We start from the raw sequence: 18626 nt of genomic DNA on the forward strand, positions 1-18626 counted from the left end.
TTGCCTGAGACTGCCAGTAGTAGGAAACACAAAAGTCAGTTATGGTGGTTTGGTGGTTTGTTTTGGGTTTTTGGGGGTTTTTTGGGGTTGTTTTTTTTTTTTTTTTTTCAAGATGTAAATGTCTACCTAAAACTGTGCTAGGATTAAGTCACCCCCCTCCCCCCAAACTTAATCTTGCATCAGGGCAGCCCTGACCTGCTAGCTGTCTACCTGGGTATTTTTTGCAAGTGTTTCACTGTAGTATTTAAGCAGTAGCTTGCAGCAGTGATTTAAAAACCAGGGCCAGTGAAAGCTGTTAGTCTAATGATTAAAAGCTTTGTATCCCATTTGTAACCAGTCCGATTCTCTGCCCTCTGACCACAGGCTCTGGGGAAGGTTAGGATTAAGCCTCGGTGCGTGTTTCTCAAGACAATATGTTTGCTCAGCTGCTAGCATGCAGAATTAAGTGTGTGTTCTTTTCACAGCACAAAGCCTTCTGTTGTCTGAGGCATCTACTTTTTCCCCCATGCAACTGAGTACTGTGGAGGTGGCAAAAGGTGCCTGTTCCAAGCATTTCTGTGATGTTGGCCAGCTGCTGAGTGCAATAGTCAGGGCTAGTGACCGCACATGGCATCAGCCACCACCTACATTGAGCTGAAGTGCTTAGGAGAAGGCAAAATATCTCTGGAAGGGTATCCTATTAAGTGCCAGCCCATCTGATAAAACGAAGAGCAGGTCTTTTTTTCCAAAAGTCTCAGCTGCAGCACTCCGTTGTCTCTGTTGTCCAAAGCCCGCTGTCTCCCCATAAGGCAGCTGTGGCAGCACCAACAGGAACAGTCTGGGCACCACAGGAGGGTGGATCTGGCAGGAACAGCTGCTGGCAGCAATGTTCATTCAGCAATCTGGGAAGCAAGCTTCAGCTTCCTCTTTTTCTCTCTATGGCTTCTCCTGCTGCATCAGGAAGATGATTTGGAAGCCCTTTACCTCTTCTCCATCTTCTGCATCTGCAGGCTGAGTGATGTGAAGCTGGCCAGGAGGTCTGTGACCTCATCTACCTGCCAAGAAGAACACAGCTGGCCGTTAGGCAGGGGAATGCAGTTGTGCAGTCTCCCACCACCACAGAAGAAACCCCCATGCAGCAGGGACCACCCTTGCACCAGGACTGCCAGTAAAGCCCACGCTGAGCTTATACTAGGTCAGGATCCCTTTGATCCCACAGTCGTGTAGAAGGGCTCCTGTCCTCCTGATCACACAAGTCCTAATCCAAGGCAATAGGAGCTTCTCTCCATTCCTCAGGAGGTCAATGCTTGACCTCCACCTTGCACAATTTAGCCAGTCCTTAAAATAGAATCATGTTGCTGCATTACCCAGAACTCAACAGTATCAGGGCTGTTTCCTCTCAGTCTGTTTCTAAGGGCCAATCTTTTGTAGAAAAAAAAAAAACAAACAACAAAAAACTAACAGACCCTGCAACCCTCTGTGGTTGTGCTGATCCTGGCCTTAAAATACTTGTGCCCTCAGCCCATCTGATCTTCAGCTTCTCTGGTGAGCTGCTAGGCTTTCTGCATTTTGAATTCCAACCTAAAGGAGTACCATGAGTCATCATGTAACCTGCCCACTTTACTCAATGTGAGCAAGAACACTTCCATAACCATGTCTTCAATGCCACCTTGCTGATGCAGTTGCATTCTCCTAAACGCAGAAGTCACAATGCAAGTAGGCGAGTCACAGCAGCTCAATGCTTCCTACCTGCTCCTTTGTGCTAGTCATCTGTAACCTGGAGCAGAGGTCATCCAGCTGTTCCTTTTGCTCATGCCTCCCCAGACGCTCCAGGTATTCCCGCAACATCTGTATAATCTGAAACCAACAGGCGTAAGAGGCAAACGTCAGACAGCTGCACCAGGCTGGGATGTTTTTACAGGAAAAATTAAATTGCAGTTAAGTTGCCAAGCACAGCCTTGATGCTGCAGTATGTGGCAGAGTACGACCCATAGAGAAGAACACATGCAAAGCAACTGGAGAGCGCTAATGGCAGCATCAGAGCCCAGTGAGTCACCAGAGGCGTTGATCAGCCACAGATGGACTAGTCGTGACCCCTGTGCCTGGTTTAAGAACAGGGAACAGAGACAGGCCCAGCTGAAGAAGCATAAGGTCTAGCCCTGAAAGCACCAAGCTCTTCTTTATGGCTAACTAGCTTCCCTCACTGTGAGGAGCAGGGACATCCCGCTCCAGCAGGATCCGCTTGTGCGCCAGGGATGAAAATCCTTGTGGCTCCTATATGGCTCCTGAAGCGAGGCCCCCACCTCGTGCATTTGTGGCGTAGCCCCATGACTGCTTTCCGATTCCACGCCTCCACATACTGGAGCAGGGCAGAATGTGCTAGGAATGCAGAGTCCCTGCACGTGTACGCCATAGCTATAGCCCCATGCTGTGGACCCTCTCCTGCCACAAGGCATCTGTCTTACACAGTGGTTGAAGAAAAGAGAGTGCTCCATACAGCCTGAGAATTAAGACATTCAATGCATCCTTGGCCTACCAGAGCCAAAAGAGGTCCTGCAAAAATTCAGAGTAGCGGTTGGGAAAAAGGAAGGTCTCTGAAAACAGAAGGAAAAAGTCAAACTCTCCCCAGAGCAGCTAAGAGCCTACAGACAGGTATTTAAAACAGCTGCTAAATGATATTTGACCCTTAAAGGGTGCAGGAGACTGCCAGGGGCTGCACCACCTTACCAGAACATGGAACTGTTTCTTTTACCTGTTTCACTTCAAGGCGTACAGCCTCCAGGCTGTGGGAGAGTCCTTCCTGCAGGATGTTTAGCTTTGATTTAGCGAGGTGCAGCGGGGTTCTGCCAGCTCGATCCAAGGCATCGACTCTAGCCCCTGCAAGATCCATGAGCAAGGACAGAAAGTGAGGTCTGTCTTCAAGACTTAGTGTCCCTGGGGAGTATCAACCGAGGCAGGGCAGGAAAGGGACAGGCTGTAATTGTTACAGAGGAAATGTTACCTCCGCGCAGCAGCGTGGTGATGACAGGAACGTGGTTCGTGCAGGCAGCTGGGGAGGGAAAACACAGGACACACAACTCAGAGGTACTAGCAAACAGCAAAGGAGTTTCTGCTCAAGTGTGGAGCTTGCTGCTTCCCAAAGGGCTCTTTGCCATTGGAAAGAGGAACAGCCCAACTGCTAAGGGTAACCTCATACTCAAGCCTGAGTACTCTCTCTGGAACAGATCTCGCATTCCTTGGGGCTGGCAGAGGGAGGGAAATTGATATTCTCAAACTCTGACCCTTAAACCTTTGTGAGGAGTGAAGCTAGTGAAAGAGTCCCTCCTAGGTCCTTAAAGCTGGGAATGCACACTGTGATGCACAAGAAAGAGGAAGGCGGAGAGGAAAGAAACAGCAAGGCGGTGTTCACCTCACCTCTCTGCATGCAAATTCATCTGTGTGGCACTTACTTACCCAAATGTAAGGGGGTGTTTCCCAGCCCATCTCTCTGGTTTGGGTCAGCCCCATGGTCCAGAAGCAGTTGCACTGGAAACAAGGAAACAGAGCCACATCAGTCCCTTCCCTTTTCCCCACAGGTCAGGCCCACATGGGCTGCAGGTCCACATGGCAGCCACCAGGCTGCCTTATGGGTGCTTCTGTTCAGCTCATCAGCTTCCTGCCAGAGACAGGGGATAGAGGTTTGCGCAGCAATGCAGAAGGACCAGCACAAAGCCAGGCAGTGCTGCTGCCCCTGGGCTCCCTGAGGGGAAGAACTGGGACTAAGGACATCCTTCCTTCTGCACCAGTACAGCCCTAGAGCTGGGGCCTCCTGCTCCCACTTCGGCAGGGGGACACGGCAAGCCCTGGAGCCACAGTTCAGCTGGCAACCCTGCCACCAAACACACGGAAAACGGCAATCTCTGTCACATGCTGAATCAAAATAAAGAGCATCCTTCGAAATCTCTGCCACAGAGAGGCTGGAAGCCAGAACTCCCTCTCCCCCACTCACCAATGTGATCGTTGCCATTGCAGGATGCAAAGTGCAGGGCTGTCCGGCCTTTGTCGTCGGCGGCACAGGGGTCAGTTCCATCCTCCAAGAGTTGCTGCACTGACAGAGTCAAGGAGAAGAAGATAAGCGGGTAAGCTGAAGGGGCACCTGATCAGAAAGGGGTAATGCTATCTGCTCTTCTGTGGGTAGGTACACACTCTGCCAGCTGCCAAGTCAACTGGACGTGAACCAGCTCCAGCCAGCCTCCCGGCTCAGCACAACCAGCCTAGGCAGTGTACCCTCCACTCTCTGTTGCAGCCTTCACCATCTTTGCCATAAAAGATAAGCCAACAGCTGTAGTGGCTAAGGCTAAGGATCCATCTAGCCAAATTTTCATGCTCCAAGGACAATCAGCAGCAAATGCCTACAGAAGAGTGTAAAAAGATAGCAAGGATGTAGGGCTAACTCTCACAGCCTTTAGTCAGCTGCACCTCAGGCACTTCCCAAGTTAGAATTAGCATCCTGTGCTTACTATCCCTCCATGGGCTTCCTCCGTAGATTTGCATGGTCATTTTCTGCATCTGTGTAAACTTTTCACAGCAACATGGACCCGTGGCAAGAAGTCTGACAGTGTAACCACATGCAGCGAGAAAAGCCACCTCTTCACAACGTGTTTTGAATACGTCCCTTCCTAGATTCAGCTGAAACTCCTAGTTTTTGCCATACTAATGGTGGCTACTGTTTGGGAAGCAGGTAGGTGAGCGCACCAGCCTGCCAATAGCAGTGCAAATATACCCTTAGGAGACGATGTATTGAAGTGAGCTAGTGAACAGCCCGAGTAACCATACCATCATCTACTCACACTTGTGCCCCCTGCTTTTCCCCCCAGCTACTTCTTCCATGTCACCACTGGCACTTCTGGTAACCTGAACTACCTCCTTTTCTCAGATAAGGAAAAACCTGCTCACACAGAAAGATAGAGAAACTAGTGTGACTCTCCAGTATTGGGTATAACAAAGGCAACAAGACCAGTCAAGGCCGAAAAGATTAGGGACATAAAAGTAGCATCTACAGCAACATGTGTAAGGGCAACTGTAAGGGCTATTATTCCTGCTGTTTTGAGATTATCCTGATATAGTAATCACTGTTCAAAATAAAGGTCATTCCATAGCTGTTAAAAATACAGACAGATTCACTGTATTTTGAGATCTTTAATAGCATATCCTGCAACAGTCAAGACTGACCAGTATTGGAGACAAGAAGCTAGATAGATCAGACCACTGAAAGTCACCATCTGTCTCAGCTTCCAGAGATCGAATTATAGTCACATTTTAATTTCTTCCTGTACACCTACTGCTTTAAGTGTTGTACAGAAGTGAAAGGAACACCTGACAAGATGGAAGTGGCATTAACAGGGGATGTTTGATACTCCAGAAGAAAGGCCGGGAGACTGACAGTGCCACCAGTGAGAACCATTAATGGGGAACGATTTACCCAGTTCTTCCCTGAAGCTAGTAGGAAATGACATAACCTCTCCCACCCAGTGCCGCCACAGGAAACAGCAAAGATTTTTACATGTTGATGAAGAATAAATTCATCATCAGACACTTCCTCAAGTTGCAGAGTACACAAAACACAGCGGGATTGTGAACAGGGGAACCTGCGTATCAAATACAGGTGTAAAACTCTAAGATGGATTAAAACCAAGACTTTCATAAAGCCTGATTCTTTCATTCTCCCTCTTGACATGGTGACTGAAGCCAACCCTTTCTGTACTGACAGAGCTTACAGATGAGCTTTATCCATCAGTTCATGAAACAAGGTTTATCGTGGAGCAGAGGGGTGAAGCATGCCAGACAAACCCCCGTTCTGATATACTAGGAGTTTCTACCAGTCAAACCAGTTTCCAATTCTAATCTACAGTACAGAGAGGTAAAGGGAGTCACAGATATGCCACGAGCCTTCTCTGAAGTCACAGCGAGAAGCAGAGTCCAGCACTGGTCCTGGTTCTGATCTACTGAGTCACACTGTCTCATCATACAGGGTATGGCTTAGATAATCATAACTTTTCCACCTTACCAAAACACTACTCTCTTACTGCTTACAAATGGGCAAAAGTTACATACCAAAAAAGCTGAAACAGCACAGTGCTGGTTTAGCTTGAGGCTGTTGGAAAACTAACACTGTAAACCAGATGCAGTGAAAAAGTGAATACTATAACCAGGCTCACTCTGCTCAGAGAACAAAACAAGGCTCCAGAAAAGCAGTTTCTAGATTTGCAGCAACTAAGGCACCATGTCTGCAAACTATCTGCACCCTCCTCCTCCTCTCCTAAAATAAAGGTCCCCGGCAAAAATGCCCTTCCAGGAAGAGGTCCCAAGTAGGATTGGTAGAAGTCTTACCTGTGTCCAAGTCGTTGCTATTGGCAGCTTCACGCAGCCTTTTCAGAGCTACGGCGAAAAGAAAGCAATTACTGGAAAGCACGGAGGAAAAAGGAGGGTTTCCCTATCAAAACGTCCCATCCCGGCGCTCGAGCCCAGGTGCAGGGCTGGTGCTGGCTCAGCCCAGAGAAGGGGAAGCAGGAGATCAACATGCCAGGTAAGAAGCGCTCTCCTTTCCTCCTCCTGAGGCCGGCCACGGGCTCTCCCCCTCCTGACGGCCACCCTCCCCTGACAGGAGCAAGGGTGCCTCTCCCAAGCCGCCCACCGAGCAGATCCGACCTCTTTCCACAGGCCCCACACACGGGAAAGCCGAAGCTTTACCGGCTTCCCCACAGCGGAGGCTCTCCACCCCGCCGAGGCCTGGGCGGGACCGCTCCCGGAGCCCGGAGCGGGGCCGGCCGAAAGAAGGGCCGTTCCAAGGGAGAGGCGCTCACCGTGGCTCTCCTTGCCCGTAGGCCCCAGCCTACGGTGGAGGCGGGTGGCCCTACGCAAGCGGCGGGCCGGGATCTTGCCCGCGGGCTCCTCCCGCTGCCACAGGACGTGCAGGTAGCCGAGGGGGGCACCCGTCACCGCCCCCAGGGCCAGCCCGGTCCCAGGCTCCGGCTCCGGACCCGGGCCCGGGCCCGCTCCTGCATCGGGCGCTGCCGCGGCCCCGCCGCCGCCCTCCATCCCCTCACGGGCCGGGCCGGGCCGGGCCGCCGCGCGGGGTGCCGGGGGAGAGGGGAGGGCCGTCGCTATAGCAACGGGGCGGACTCTGTCCGCTCGACCAATCGAAGGCGCCGCAGCCCGTGTGCGCGCAGCCAATGGGGAGGCAGAGGGAGGGGGTAGAAGGAAGGCGAGGAGAGAGGCGAAGAGGGAGGTGGAGGCGGTGCCCAGGGAGGTCTGACGGGCAGGCACGCTTTCCAGTCAGAAGGAGGGGCGGGGCCATAGGCCGCCCCAGGCCTATGGCAGCTCAGCAGCCGAAAGACAGGCAGCTGTTTTAACCAGCGGAAGGGCGCAGCCCCGCTTCGCCGCCTCAAGCCCTTCCGCTCGGCCGGCCGGAGCCCCGCCCCTGGTCCCACCCCCTTTCCCTGCCGCGCCGCCGCCGCCATGGCCTACCCGGGGGAGGACTACGATAACGAGGTGCGGAGGCCGGGGTCCCGGGGCGGCGGGGGAGGAGGGCCGGGGGGAGGGTCATGTCCGCGCTGACTCGCTGCCGCCTTCTCTCCACAGGCCGCCTACGACCCGTACGCCTACTCCAACGACTATGATATGCACACGGGTGAGTGCGGGTTTCGGCTGGGTCTGTAGGCCCGGGCCGGGCCGGGCGGCAACCGCCTTACTGCTCCTCTTTCCCCTCAGGAGACCCGAAGCAAGACCTGGCCTACGAGCGCCAGTACGAGCAGCAGACCTACCAGGTGATCCCCGAAGTGATCAAAAACTTCATCCAGTATTTTCACAAGACGGTGTCGGATCTCATCGACCAGAAGGTGTACGAGCTCCAGGCCAGTCGTGTTTCCAGTGATGTTATTGACCAGAAGGTGTACGAGATCCAGGACATCTATGAAAACAGGTACAAAGCCGTCTTCCCTACAAGGGGGAATCGCTGTTTAAACTGTGATGAAAGTGCATCCTTGCTCTTAAAAGGAAAGGCAGACTACTACCTGTGTTGTTCCAAGCTTGGGCTTTCTCTAAAATACAGCATGAGGTTTGATTTGATTACTGGGGAAAAAAACAGGTATTTCCAGACCATTAGGCTCACGTAAATATAGGTGAGTTGTGACCTATCTGAAGGAAGATACCAGTGCTGTGCCCAACAAGTGTGGAGGCAGCAAAAAGTGACCTCAGTAGTGCTAGTTAGGCAGTTTGCAGAAAGCTGTGAGGTGTAATTGGTGCGTATAGCTGTGTTACCTTACCATAAAGGGGATGTGAAAGTAACATACTCAACTGTTCCATACTTCAGGGATAAATCAAAGACTTTAATTGTTTAGTTTGTAATTCTCATTCTTTGCTTCAACACTGGACTTACTAAAAGGGGATGGTGGTGGCGGTGGTCTACTTTCATCAAGTCCAAGGCCTCTGTATTGTGATCTCTAACTCTAGCACTGTCATACCGAGATATGGTTTCTAATACCACACGTGTGTCTCTCTTTCAGCTGGACAAAGCTGACAGAAAGATTTTTTAAGAATACCCCATGGCCAGAGGCTGAGGCCATTGCCTCTCAGGTTGGAAACGGTAAGTCTTTTACTTTCTTTTCGCTTGTCAGAGAGAGAAGGAAATAAATCACTTTTGATACATGAGTGAGCAGGTGCACAGTGTTGCTGCTGCCTGAGTCAGTCGTCTTCATTTGCTCCGGCAACTCCTTCAGCAGATGCCTGGCAAGAAGTCAAACTTGAACGAAGTATCCTTTTGTGCCTCCCTTTATTACTGTGGCAGGAGGAGCATCGCTGGTGTACCTGAGAGATCCAGTTGCCTAGGGCTTGTGGCTTGCTAATGTCCAGTTCTGCCATCTTTTCCAGATGCTGTTTTCCTCATCCTATACAAGGAGCTGTATTATAGGCACATCTACGCCAAAGTCAGCGTGAGTGTTTGTCCATTGTCTTCCTGTTGGTTGCATGCTGGCTTCTCCGTGCCATAAAACTTGCCAAATCTTGCTGTCACCACAGTATCAGTGGCTCCATAATTTTTGCAAGACAGGATTGGATGAGCTATAAGTCAAGGTGCTTTTAGGGAAGCTTAAAATTCTTGCCATTTGTTATTTTAGTAAGGATTCACTGATTGCTGAAAAGCAGGAAAGATTTGACTGTCTTTCTGAGGCTCGTTAGCTGTTTTCTCAAGCTTGATTGTAATGAGTGTGCAGGTGTCCCTGGCACCTTATATGAATCAGAAGACCTGGTCTGAGTTTTCAGGAGGCTATTATGTAAACGTTTGTTACTGACATTAAATGTAGTGGTTAGTGAGTTAAGGAAGAAGGAAGTGTTGGGAGGTAATTGAATTTTCTTTTTGATAGAGCTGTAATTGTAAGACCTATAGATCAGTTGGTTTTGTGTGTTTCTTGTGGCTCTTTGTTCTTCAGATTAGCAGGTGGGTGAGAGGGGGTGTCACAAGAAGAGGGTGCAATATTCATGATTAAAAAAACATGCAGGGTCAGAGTGCCTTGTGGAGAGGGGAAACATGGGCACCATAAAGGATACAGGAGAAAGAAACAGAAGGAATAATGCTCTATAAAACAAAACAAACCTCACTGTTTTTTTTCTTACGCTAATTTGAAGTCAGTGAGAAAATCTTTAAGGAAAGAAGCTGAACAGAAGCATGGCTTACAGAGTAAATAAGTAATAACTGCAGTTTTGATGTGGACCAGAGGGTGGAGAAATGAGCACTTCAAAAAGGCTGCTGTATTAACCTGAGTCAGGCTTTAACAGGAGAGACTGGTTTCTCAAGCTGTGCTGTTAGTAGTTCTCAGACTGCCCTTGAGTGTCTCCAGGTGAAACAAGGAAGATGATTCTAGGATGAGTGATTCCCTACTGTGTTTACTGATCTTTCAAAGCATTTAGATATACTGTCCAGACGCAGAATTTTTGATTTATTAAGGCCTCTCATGAGGGGAGAAGGAAGGAAAGCTGTTGAAGGTAATAGGAAGCTCTTAAATCTGGACAGCAGAGGGGAGGACAAGGAAGGTTAATGCATCCTATTCACAGAAGGTTTGAATGCTCGGTCGTCGTGGGAGAAGCTACCTGTACATGAAAAGTCAGTCCTATTCTATGGGACAGTAGTGATACAATTTCAAGTTTTCTGGGTGGTGCTGGTTGGTGTCTTGGTTGAATATTGGCTCTAACATTTCTGAAATAGACCCTCTACTGCTGTGGCTATTGACTGTCCTTCATATGCTGTTGCCTGTTAACTCACTCCTGCCATGCTTGAAACTAAGCAGACTGTGCTGACTTCTCATTGCAGGGGGGGCCCACGCTGGAGCAGAGATTTGAATCCTATTACAACTACTGCAATCTCTTCAACTACATCCTCAGTGAGTTGCTGCAATTCGTTTCTGGTTTGTGAATTTTGGAGAGGGAGAGTGGATGGAGAGGGCAGAACTGGAGAAAGGGTCAAAAGAACTAGAACATGTTTGTTTATAGATCATATAGGGAGAAGTAGTCTACAAGCTTTCCATATGTTTTGAGTTTGTTGAATGAAGAGCACTTTACATCCATGCATTTAAAACCACAAAAAGCGCAAATAATTTCCAGTGCTTTCTGAAATACCAGAAAGAATAAAAGTTACTTAGCTTTCTGTCTTGCTGAGAACCACTTCACCTATCTTTATTAAAAAGCAAAATGAAGCTGTAAGCCAGAAAAAATTTGCAGTGTTTCACAACTGCTTACTGTTGTTGACTCCCCTCAGAACAAATTTTAGTGTTTGTGACTCCCTGCTAGGCAACTTGGAGAGAATAGATCAATTAGGATAAACCCCGACAGTCTGTGCGCAGCTTCTGAGAATTGTTGCTGCTGAGCAGTTGCACTCTAGAGATTAACCCCATACGTGCTCATATTCTTTAGAAGTGAAGCCAGTTGAGGTAGCCAAAGCTACGTATCACCGCCCTACTGGAAGCTTCATTCTCCTGCTGCTGCATCTCCCATTTCAGGGAAATTCTTGTGTTCTTTAATTTGTCTATTCCTCCAGTTCTGCCACTGTTCTTGCCGAAGGTATTAAGCCTCTCATCTATTACTTGGGTTCTTCTGCAGATGCTGATGGCCCTGCTCCTCTGGAACTGCCCAACCAGTGGCTCTGGGATATCATTGATGAATTCATATACCAGGTATATGGCTATGAGACTGGGCCATTTTGGGGTGGCCTTGCCTCTGTTAGCACTATAAATTTTCCATCTCCTCCCTCTCTGTGATTTTCATAGTTAGGATACCATTGCAGGTCAAAAAACTTTGGTGAGCACTGTTATTCCTGGGTCACCGGGTAGATGAAGTAGTTGTAAATGTACAGATTTTTAAGTTACAGGGAGCTCTTTGGGGAGTCCTGGCTTTCTACTGATATTTCTGTTTCAGTTGCTGCTTCGGCGGGTTTTTTTAACTCACCTTCATTTCTGCCTGATTTGTTCAAAGCAGCCTGAGTGAAGTCTGCTATGATCACAAAGACCTTGCGAAGATACTTGTTCAAACTAGTTTTATTGTGTTTATGGTTTTACTTTAGTTTTGTACTTCTTAGTCAGTAGGGCCTTTATGCTTGCACTGACAGATTGCTGACCTGATTTGAAATAATCTATGGTCTAAGGTCTTGACATGAGGAAATATTTTTCCACTTATTGTTCTGAGTGCAGCAATACAGATCTCAAATGCTGTTGTTTTGTCTCTATAGGTTCCTTTGTCTGTAACTTTTTATTATAGAGCTGCCTGGAATTCCTCAAGTGCAGTCTTGTCAAGCTGTAGGATGAAAAAGGACATGTGCATATATAGAAAAAGATGTGTGTGTATGCAGACACATCTTATGACTTGGTCATTCTCTTTGCTACCTGTTCAGACAGCAAATTTGTGTTTAGTTGCCTGTCCTAATTGTCTAAGAGATCCTTCTCTGTTTCGTTCCATTCTGTCTTCTGGCCTTTTCCCCCTGCACTGTATCATTTTTTCCCTAGGTGCTTTAAAGTTGGTGTAATTTGCCATTTTGATTGCCAGGTGATCTCAGATAAAACTTTTTTTCATGTGACTTGTAGCTTATTCTCATGCATTTGTGTGATCCACTTGTAAGCTTAGCGCACTTAGCTGAACATCTCCAAACTAGCCTCTCATCATCGAATCTCTGCTTTTTCCTGTAGTTCCAGTCTTTCAGCCAGTACCGCTGCAAGACAGCCAAGAAGTCTGAAGAGGAAATTGATTTCCTTCGTTCCAACCCCAAGATCTGGAACGTCCACAGTGTCCTTAATGTGCTGCACTCTCTGGTGGATAAATCCAATATTAACCGACAGCTGGAGGTTTATACAAGTGGAGGTGAGCTAGCTGGGTGATGCCAAGCAAGACTGGTGTCTCTGCTGCCTTGCTTTGATTTGACCAAGCTCAGTTAGCTTTGTTTGGGAGCTGGATTAAACCCTTAATCGGTGGATGGATTGACTGGGCACAAGTTCTGTTGGCCTTATGTGAGAAGTGCCAGTGATTACACTTGAGGTCTTGCTCCCTTTGCTTGTTGAGGTGTTGAAAGGGGAGCTTGCTTCCTTGGAGGAAAGCATCATTGTTCCTTTTTTTCCTAGGTGACCCTGAAAGCGTGGCTGGTGAATATGGTCGTCACTCCCTCTACAAGATGCTGGGCTATTTCAGCCTGGTTGGGCTACTGCGTCTGCACTCTCTGCTGGGTGATTACTACCAAGCAATCAAGGTTCTGGAGAACATCGAGCTCAACAAGAAGGTAATACAACATGTTTTAAACCTTCCATGGCGGTTTTCCAAATGCCACTGTTCAAACATGCTGGTGAAAGATTGCCATAATGAATCTCGCAGCTGAGGAGCTGTTTGTAGCTGTTGTAGTTGTCAGGAGTTTGTAGTTGAACACAGCTGGAGCTTTGGCATTAAATCAAGCCATATGATAATGCCTGATGCTGTTGCAGCACAAATGCCTATTTTCTTAGGAGGTTTGCTGTGTTGTGCAAGGCAGTGTTGTTATAGAGAATATTAGTTGAACTGTAAGTGGGAGCGCAGTGATAGCTAGCTAACACATTGTTCCCACCTTGGTCAATGGCTCGTTCTTTTATTTTTGACTCTGTTTCTCACTGTGCCCACACCGACCTTGGATGTTTTTGCCCTAGAATTGAGTGCTACTTGTGGTAAGAGTGGGTCACAAAAGTCCAGCTGCAACATAGGCTTGGCCCAAGGCTTGACACAGGTCTATGTATGTGCTGTCTGGCACAGGATGTGCAGTGAAATAGGGGGAAAGGGAACTGAGCAAGGCAATATTGCGCACAGTGCAAAAGTTATCTGCTTGCAGGAAGCTGAAACTAGGAAATATAGGAAATGGGATGATCTAATAAACCCTGAGGAAGCTGCTGCAGGGATCGGTGGGAGGTGAGGTATCCTGAATTAACCCTCTCCTTTCTATATTTGGGATGGGAGTGAAAGCAGAGGTGACTGGATTCTGGGTAATGAGCTGTTTGGATCAGAGGTGGTTGTCTCCCCTCTAATGCAGTGTTATTGATCCTTCATTCTCAGAGCATGTACTCCCGGGTGCCTGAGTGCCAGGTGACCACCTATTACTACGTGGGCTTTGCATACCTTATGATGCGGCGTTACCAGGATGCCATCCGTGTTTTTGCCAACATCCTCCTCTATATCCAGAGGACCAAGAGCATGTTTCAGAGGACGACGTACAAGTATGAGATGGTAAGAGATAGCTCAGGTCTAGACTTCCCAAAAGAAAAAGCTGCTGTCTTCTTCCCTGCCCATCCTCTGTTACCTACATCTAATAGTCCAGCCTTATTTTCCTGGACTACTTGTGGTGACTGGGGATCCTTTGAACTCCTTTGCGGCAATATTTTCTCTTAGCTGTGTTACTAGTTCCTTTGGTTTTTCACCATGCAGTTTTCCGGGCTCCATCTGCACTCTCCCTCTAGGCAGTGTTGTTAATCATAGAATCATAGAATCACTTAGGTTGGAAAAGACCTTCAAGATCATCAAGTCCAACCATCAACCATGCCCACTAAACCATGTCCTGCAGTACCCTGTCTACTCGCTTTTTTAATACCTCCAGGGATGGTGACTCAACCACTTCCCTGGGCAGCCTATTCCAATGTCTGACAACCCTCTCAGTAAAAAAATTTTTCCTAATATCTAACCTAAATCTCCCTTGCCTCAACTTGAGGCCATTTTCTCTTGTCCTATCTCCAGCCACCTGACAGAAGAGACCAGCACCCACAATGAATATCACCCATAATGAATATCAGCTGCTAATTATATGCTTGTCAAAGCTTCTTCAAACTCAGTCCTGTTCCTAGTCCATTCCTGCATTTCAGGTTACTGCCATTGTCGAATATATTTCCATTACCAGATAATCATTCACAGACTATTTTAATTCAGCATGGCTGAAACAAAGCTTTCTTTCCACCTAAGCTGTCTCTGGTGCCTGTATTACCCCCTGCTGCTGCTGTCTCCTTTTCATCCTTATGATTCATTTCTCATTCTTTGTGTAGCCAAATCCTGCCGTTCTTAATTTCATGACACTTTCAAAATTTAGTATGTCTGTTTCAGCCACACAGCTGTCTGTTTCATCCCACACTCAGATAAATCTTCCTTCTCAGTCTTTTTTTCACTGGCCTCCCTGATAACTGTCCCTTGCCAGGAGATCATTGTTAAACTATCTGCCTTCCCTTCTCCTCTACACTTCTTTGCACCAAAGCAGTGAAATCTGCTTCTGGCCGTCCAGGTTCTCTATGGCTCTGGATACATTCACTCTGTATTTTCCTGTTGCCCAGCCCTCTTTTTCATTGATGAGAGCCTCGATACAGCATTAATCTATCTGCTTTGCCCAGAGGCACTGCTTCTTTGTGCTGTCTCCCTTGAGCATTAGGACTATCAGTGCGCTGGGTAAAGGGTCTGTCTCAAAAATGCAGCTCCCAGCTTCCTCCGGCACCATAAAGCCTGAGCCATTGATGAGCTAACAAGTTCTCCTCTCTCTCTCAGATTAACAAGCAGAACGAGCAGATGCATGCACTCCTGGCCATCGCCCTCACCATGTACCCCATGCGCATAGATGAGAGCATCCACCTGCAGCTGCGAGAGAAATATGGGGATAAGATGCTGCGCATGCAGAAGGGTGATGCACAAGTCTATGAGGAGCTCTTCAGTTATGCTTGCCCCAAGTTCCTTTCCCCCGTGGTGCCCAATTACGACAACGTGCACCCCAACTACCACAAGGAGCCCTTCCTGCAGCAGCTCAAGGTCTTTGCTGATGAGGTTCAGCAGCAGGCCCAGCTCTCCACCATCCGCAGCTTCCTCAAACTCTACACCACCATGCCTGTGGCGAAGTTGGCTGGCTTCTTAGACCTCACAGAGCAGGAGTTTCGTATCCAGCTGCTTGTCTTCAAGCACAAGATGAAGAACCTGGTATGGACCAGTGGCATATCTGCCCTGGACGGGGAGTTCCAGTCCGCCTCTGAGGTCGACTTCTATATTGACAAGGTTGGTATCTTCCACTTGCTGGCTAGGAAATTCCTTCACCCAGGAAATTCTGGAAGTGGCAGCACCTAGTTTTGCTGCAGTCTGTGGGAAACATCCCTTCCTTCTTTGCCATGTGAAGGGCTTGGCTGCCCACAGTGAAGTTGTAGCCCTGCTTAATAGGCGTGTCAGTGGATGAACAGTGATGGGATGTCACAGGCAGCTTTGGCAGTCATTGTACCCAGAAAGCAAAGGTCCTAAATGTCTTCCTCTGGACAGAGGGAACTGTTTGTCTGTCAGTGTTCTCAGGAGGTGACAGCTGGATGACAGTGCTGTCAGTCTGTCAGGTGGCATTGTCAGCTTTGTAGGTCTCGCCCACATCTCTGGTTTGCTTGACAAAGCAGGGATCTTGCTTGGTCGTGTTACAGGTCCATTTTTCACTGGAGCAGCATTTAGCTCTGTCTGTTCTAGGAGGAATCTAAACACAAGGTATGATCCTGTCACCATCCTGCCCTTGGAGCTTCAGGCAGCAGGAAGCATAGCAAAGAGTCTTTTAGGACGTCATTTTCAAAGAAGATAGCAGTAACAATTAGGTTTCTTGCTACGAAGGAGAAGAGGTTGCCCCTTGTTCTTGGTCTGTAGAGCAGACCTCTTGCTGCAAGGTCTCATGCTATGTCTTGGCCTAGCTCTCCTGATAGATAACATGACTCCTAGCTGCTGGTAGAGGGAAGCAGAGCATGAATCGGGGTTGGGACTGTCAAACTGCTGCAAAGAGAGACAAAAATAGGCAGAGTGTGCAAGAATGCGAAAAGTGAATACAGTGCGAATTTGGGACCCATCCCAGGCAAAGGTATAGCCCACAGAGAACTGAATGTTTGCTCTGGGACCAACACAGGTCAGATATGTGTGATGCTGAACCAGGGCTGGAGTGAAGCCCCTCTGGTTGCTCCTCACATTTGGCAGTGCTTGCTGTCTTCCTGCTAGTGCAGTCCTTTTCCTGACCTCATGCTCTTCCCTCCCCAGGACATGATCCATATCGCAGACACAAAGGTTGCTCGACGCTATGGGGACTTCTTCATCCGCCAGATCCACAAGTTTGAAGAGGTGAGGCCTGGGCAGGAGGGCTGTGTAGCTCTTGAGGAAAAGTGGGGCAAGCATTGGGCTGCGCAGGCCCTGGCGGAGCCACGCTTGTGTGAGACAGCTGTGCGGTGCCTTGCTGGGGCAAGCTCTGGCTCTGCAAGGCACTGGGCAAAAGCAGGTGGTTTAAGCAGCAGCTGCTGGCCTTTGAAGAATGGTATGTTTTTGTGTGAGAAGTGCTCATTTGAGCCACAGTGGAAAAGGAGGAGGATTTTACTGTCCAAGGGGACTGACTCCATTGTCCCTAGACAATTGTGGTGTTCCTGTCAGTAACACAACTAAAATCATATCTCTACCCTCATAACTACAGCTCTAAAAAGTGGCCTCGAACGTTTCTGGAGCGCAGATGAATTCAGTGTCGTGCTCAGCAAGGAGGTGACATTCTGTCAGTGCTCTACTCTCCCGACAGAGGCTGCTGCACACTGGAAACTTAGGCAGCAAAATCCTGAGATGTGGGGATTTGAGCAATACAGGGTTGTGATACCACTGCTAGAAGTTTGCACCCTCTCTTATCCCCACATCTTTCTCTGCTGTCTTGGAGAGGAGGAGGGAGTTTTACTAGTTGCCCTTCTACTTCACACACTGCCTGCACTTGCGCGAGAGCTCTTTTTGTCAGTGAGTTGGAGAGGAAGGAGTAGAGGCATTGGATAAAGGCTGCTGAGGGGAACAGTAGTGTATGTCAATCACTATGTATTTTTCTGACCTTTGCTTTCTCTAATTCCAGCTGAATCGAACCCTGAAGAAGATGGGCCAGAGACCCTAAAACTTCTGTGGATGCTGTGATCGGCCTGAGCAGAGAAGTGGGTGGGAGAGATTATTTTCTTTGTGGTGAGGGAGGGGAGCTCAGGGTTCTGGCATTTCTGGAATCTCCTGTGACTCTGAAGGGTTTTTGTACTTAAATGAGCAGACTCGTTTGGCTCAAACTGTCCTACAAAGGACATGACATCTAATAAATTAGTAGAATTTTCCTGGTGAACATTCAGTATCTGATGTACTCATTTATTTTTCCTCTGTGGAAGAATATAATTGCATTTGGAGACATGGGCAGCTGATGCTGGTTTGTGCTCTCTTTAGTCCATGTTGTTGCAGGTAACAGTAGGGAGCAGATCTCTTTCTGTAAAGGCACTGCGCACAGTGAACAGGGAAGGCTGCAGAACTGATTAGCAGGGAGAAAATTAGCTGTTCAACAGTGTTTCCACAGGATATGGAAAAGAGGTACAAGGTAATATTACTCCTTCTAGATCTTGCCCCACACATTGAATACACCCGAGTTGTAGTTGCTTTCCTAGAAGGCTGCATTTTTGCCTTCCCACCCCTCTTTTCTTTTTTTAGTTACTATGAAGTAGGAATGCTCCCAAGTGGATTGACATGTTTTTAAAGGAAGGGGGAGGATTTTTGTAAACGTTCAACCAATATTAACTTTGGTCATCTGATCAGATGTCCTTGCTGGAGGTTGTGTTTTATTTCAGCACAAGTGATGCCCGAGTACTGTCCCTTAATTTAATGGAGTTCAGTTTCTCCAGAAAACTCCCTGAGTGTGTTTAATTTATTAAAACCCTTTAAATGCTGATTTTCCCAGCTCTCCAGCCACTTTGGATTCTTCAAGGCAAACTTGCAGTGCCTTGGAAGAGAAAAAACAGTTGAATACTAGCCCTATAAAGGGGAATCAAGGACCTGTGAATATTGGGGAAGAGAATGCAAAGAATGAATCGCATCTCATCTGCCCTCCACACCCTCTCTCCCTTCTCGTTTTGCTGTCTTTAAATAGTTTGGTGTTTGAGTGGTAGAAGCAGGTGGAAGAGAAAAACCTGCATGTGTAATAGGAAAGCTACACAAAGCGTGCTTCATATATACCATCTGCCTCTTTGTACCTCTCCCTCTCATTCCTTTCCACTGAGAGAGGGGTCCTGGCAGTCCACCTTGGCTTCGTATACGATTCTGTTTAGAAGTCAGGAATAATTAGCCTTTGTAGGATTGTGTTT

At 48.1% G+C, this 18626-nt stretch overlaps 2 protein-coding genes across 2 annotated transcripts; one reads left to right on the top strand and one right to left on the bottom strand.

The window, feature by feature from the left end:
* Positions 1–86: 86 nt before the first annotated feature.
* Positions 87–7098, bottom strand: ANKRD54 (ankyrin repeat domain 54). Its single transcript, XM_052788920.1, has 8 exons — positions 6822–7098; positions 6349–6396; positions 3968–4066; positions 3433–3504; positions 2981–3028; positions 2732–2856; positions 1729–1836; positions 87–1034 (listed from the first exon to the last, which is right to left on the bottom strand). Exons 1-8 carry the CDS (start codon positions 7054–7056, stop codon positions 960–962), a joined length of 810 nt encoding a protein of 269 aa, XP_052644880.1. The 5' UTR covers positions 7057–7098; the 3' UTR covers positions 87–959.
* A 317-nt stretch (positions 7099–7415) lies between these two features.
* On the top strand, positions 7416–17620 carry EIF3L (eukaryotic translation initiation factor 3 subunit L). The gene is made up of 13 exons (XM_052788916.1): positions 7416–7509; positions 7600–7648; positions 7729–7939; positions 8523–8602; positions 8887–8948; positions 10322–10391; positions 11107–11180; positions 12186–12357; positions 12615–12769; positions 13567–13737; positions 15034–15531; positions 16531–16611; positions 17369–17620. The coding sequence occupies exons 1-13, from the start codon at positions 7477–7479 to the stop codon at positions 17405–17407; spliced, it is 1695 nt and encodes a 564-aa protein (XP_052644876.1). The 5' UTR covers positions 7416–7476; the 3' UTR covers positions 17408–17620.
* Positions 17621–18626: the final 1006 nt, after the last annotated feature.

The sequence above is a fragment of the Harpia harpyja genome, chromosome 6 (genome assembly GCF_026419915.1).
Source record: "Harpia harpyja isolate bHarHar1 chromosome 6, bHarHar1 primary haplotype, whole genome shotgun sequence".
Taxonomy (NCBI): Eukaryota; Metazoa; Chordata; class Aves; order Accipitriformes; family Accipitridae; genus Harpia; species Harpia harpyja.

Bases quoted from the DNA above. Each gene is read 5' to 3' on its own strand.
- EIF3L (XM_052788916.1), top strand. From the start codon at position 7,477: ATGGCCTACCCGGGGGAGGACTACGATAACGAG. The intron at 8,949-10,321 runs GTGAGTGTTTGT...TTCTCATTGCAG, and splicing joins ACATCTACGCCAAAGTCAGC to GGGGGGCCCACGCTGGAGCA. The intron at 12,770-13,566 runs GTAATACAACAT...CTTCATTCTCAG, and splicing joins ACATCGAGCTCAACAAGAAG to AGCATGTACTCCCGGGTGCC.
- ANKRD54 (XM_052788920.1), bottom strand. From the start codon at position 7,056: ATGGAGGGCGGCGGCGGGGCCGCGGCAGCGCCCGATGCAGGAGCGGGC. The intron at 3,029-3,432 runs GTAAGTAAGTGC...TTCCCTCCCCAG, and splicing joins AAACACCCCCTTACATTTGG to CTGCCTGCACGAACCACGTT. The intron at 1,035-1,728 runs GTAGGAAGCATT...TCTTCTTGGCAG, and splicing joins TGACTAGCACAAAGGAGCAG to GTAGATGAGGTCACAGACCT.